The following is a 2401-nucleotide window of genomic DNA, read 5'->3' as shown; positions in this document are numbered from 1 at the left end:
ATTATAAATTAATAAATTAAATTATAAACATGTGATGAAATGAAAAAATTGTTATCAAATAATTTTTTTATTGATTTATAAACTATAAATTCAAAAATATGTGATGCCAATAACCTAAAATGAATATGATTTACAAGGCATATTTTAATTTAGGTGTCTAAATCTCTATATAAATATAAGGTTTCCTGTAAACTTTAAAACATTTCTTGCATATTATTTTTTTAGAGATTATTTTTTGAAAGCATCTCTTTCACATTTTTCTTAAACCATGTTACACATATTTTCAATCGTGACATTTATCTTTCATTATACAATAAATTTGAATATATTATTTAACAAGTATATTAAATTTGAACCTTAGTTCTTGGAATTCACGAAGTAACGTTATACTTTTAATTTCATCAAATCAGATGATATCTTCCAATGACACCATTTTTTAGTTATAGATTATGACACCTCTTTTATCAGAAGATTATGACACTTAATTATATAGAGTTTGTTTTGGAGGTAATAGAATTTTCATATTTGACTAATCAAATTTTAATTTTTTTCTCAGTTAATTATTTTCTTTCTTACAATTTTCATTTATTTAATTAATGCTTAAACTTCTTTAATTATAATAGAATGTGTATAAAAAATATCATAAAGTCAATATTTCTATTTTATATTTTATTTATTGAAATTAATTTTAACATTTGAATAAAAAAATTTTTAGGCAAAAAAAAAATATCATTGGTTTTTCTATTATATATTACCGTAAAATGCTCATACACTACCATGAATACGTGCTACAGCCTACATTCAATTGTTGTTGGTAAAGCCTCCTATCAATCAACTGTTAAACAAAGACTTATAATCTTTATTTATATAATCAATAATCAATATATACAAAACTCAATCACTTATATATAAATGTATCATAAGAGATAATGGGTGAATGATAAACCTACCAACCCAAAAAGTTGTGATCAAAAGTATAATGAAGATCAGTCAGAATGAGATTGTGGAGGAGAATGTCTCAAATGGTTCTCCGGCCGATTCACACGACGAAAATCGCAACCGACGAGTAGTGAAAACGGTGTATAAAACACTACTACGCGGTGGGGGCGGCGAGACGGAGAAGCTAGCAAAAGTGGTTGGGAAAGAATTGGAATGGAGGTACCATGGACCTCCTCATTGCCAACACATGATGAAAAAGTTGACTGGTGAGGCAATGGAGAAGAGTTTCAAGTTTAGGCCAAGGAGAATGAGAAGTGTTAAGGGTGACCGTTTGATTGTTGAAGGATGGGAAGATGTGGGGGAGTATTGGGTGCATGTGTGGAGGGTGAAGGATGGGATTATTACTCAGTTACGTGAGTATTTCAACACTTTGTTAACTGTGGTTTCTGAGGATTCTAATGAGGTTAGGATTTGGAGGAGCACTCCTTGGGCTAGAGTTCAAGGGTCTTTGCCTGATCTTGTGCTTTCCATATAAATCAAATGATGTGTGAAAACTAATAATGTTGAATTGATGAATGATTTAGTTTGTCATCGGAGTGGGTGGGAACAAAAGTGTATTTTCTAATCATGAAGTTTTTTTTATATGTATTTTCTATGAGATACTCTTGTCTCGTGGGATCTCGTGCCTAAATAATTATCTAAAATCATATTTATAAGTGTGTTTATAAAAAAAATATGTGTTCATAACAAAATTAAATTTATTTTGCGACTAAATTTCATAAATTAAATTTATTTTGTGATTAAATTATACTATATTATATCACATAGAAAATTAAAAGTGTACAAATTGATTTGAATCTATGATGATTATAGGTGTATCTTCATCGAGATTAATTTTTACTCAATTTTTTATTAATAGAAGAAGACAAATTAGAGAAACATGTATAGTACTTTGATGAGAAATTCACATTTAAACAAATTATTTGGTATCAATTTATAGACTGATAATGTACTTAGTGAGGGAGGAATAAGAGAGAAGAGAGAGAATGAATGAACGGTAATTGTATTGAATTATTAAAACTGAATTACACTATACATGTATTTATATACAATGTTACTTGTAATCAAAGTAGGTAGCATAACAAACTAACTAATTTGTTAACCAAGTAACTAACTAACTTGGTTTATATCTCAACATACCCCTTATAATCCAAGTTATAAACACAAGCTAATTGATCTGAATCATTCATAATTTCTTTTTCAAAGTTAGGAATCAGTTGATCTTCAAACATTTGGTGAAAATGTCGACCGACTGTACTTCACTCGAGCAATGTCTCACTTCAAGTCCATCTTGATTTACCTTCTCCCTTAGGAAGTGAAATATAGCTTCAATGTATTTACTCCTTCCATACATAATTGAATTCTTTGCAAGATTAATGATTGACTTGTTGTCGATATGTAG

At 28.7% G+C, this 2401-nt stretch overlaps 1 protein-coding gene across 1 annotated transcript; it reads left to right on the top strand.

The window, feature by feature from the left end:
* Window positions 1–962: 962 nt before the first annotated feature.
* On the top strand, window positions 963–1616 carry LOC127078393 (wound-induced protein 1). The gene has a single exon (XM_051018856.1). It carries the CDS (start codon window positions 980–982, stop codon window positions 1472–1474), a length of 495 nt encoding a protein of 164 aa, XP_050874813.1. The 5' UTR covers window positions 963–979; the 3' UTR covers window positions 1475–1616.
* The last annotated feature ends 785 nt before the right edge of the window (window positions 1617–2401 follow it).

Source organism: Lathyrus oleraceus, chromosome 5, assembly GCF_024323335.1.
Source record: "Lathyrus oleraceus cultivar Zhongwan6 chromosome 5, CAAS_Psat_ZW6_1.0, whole genome shotgun sequence".
NCBI lineage: Eukaryota > Viridiplantae > Streptophyta > Magnoliopsida > Fabales > Fabaceae > Lathyrus > Lathyrus oleraceus.
Note: the sequence above shows the minus strand (reverse complement) of the source record. Positions and strands in the feature narration are given on the sequence as shown.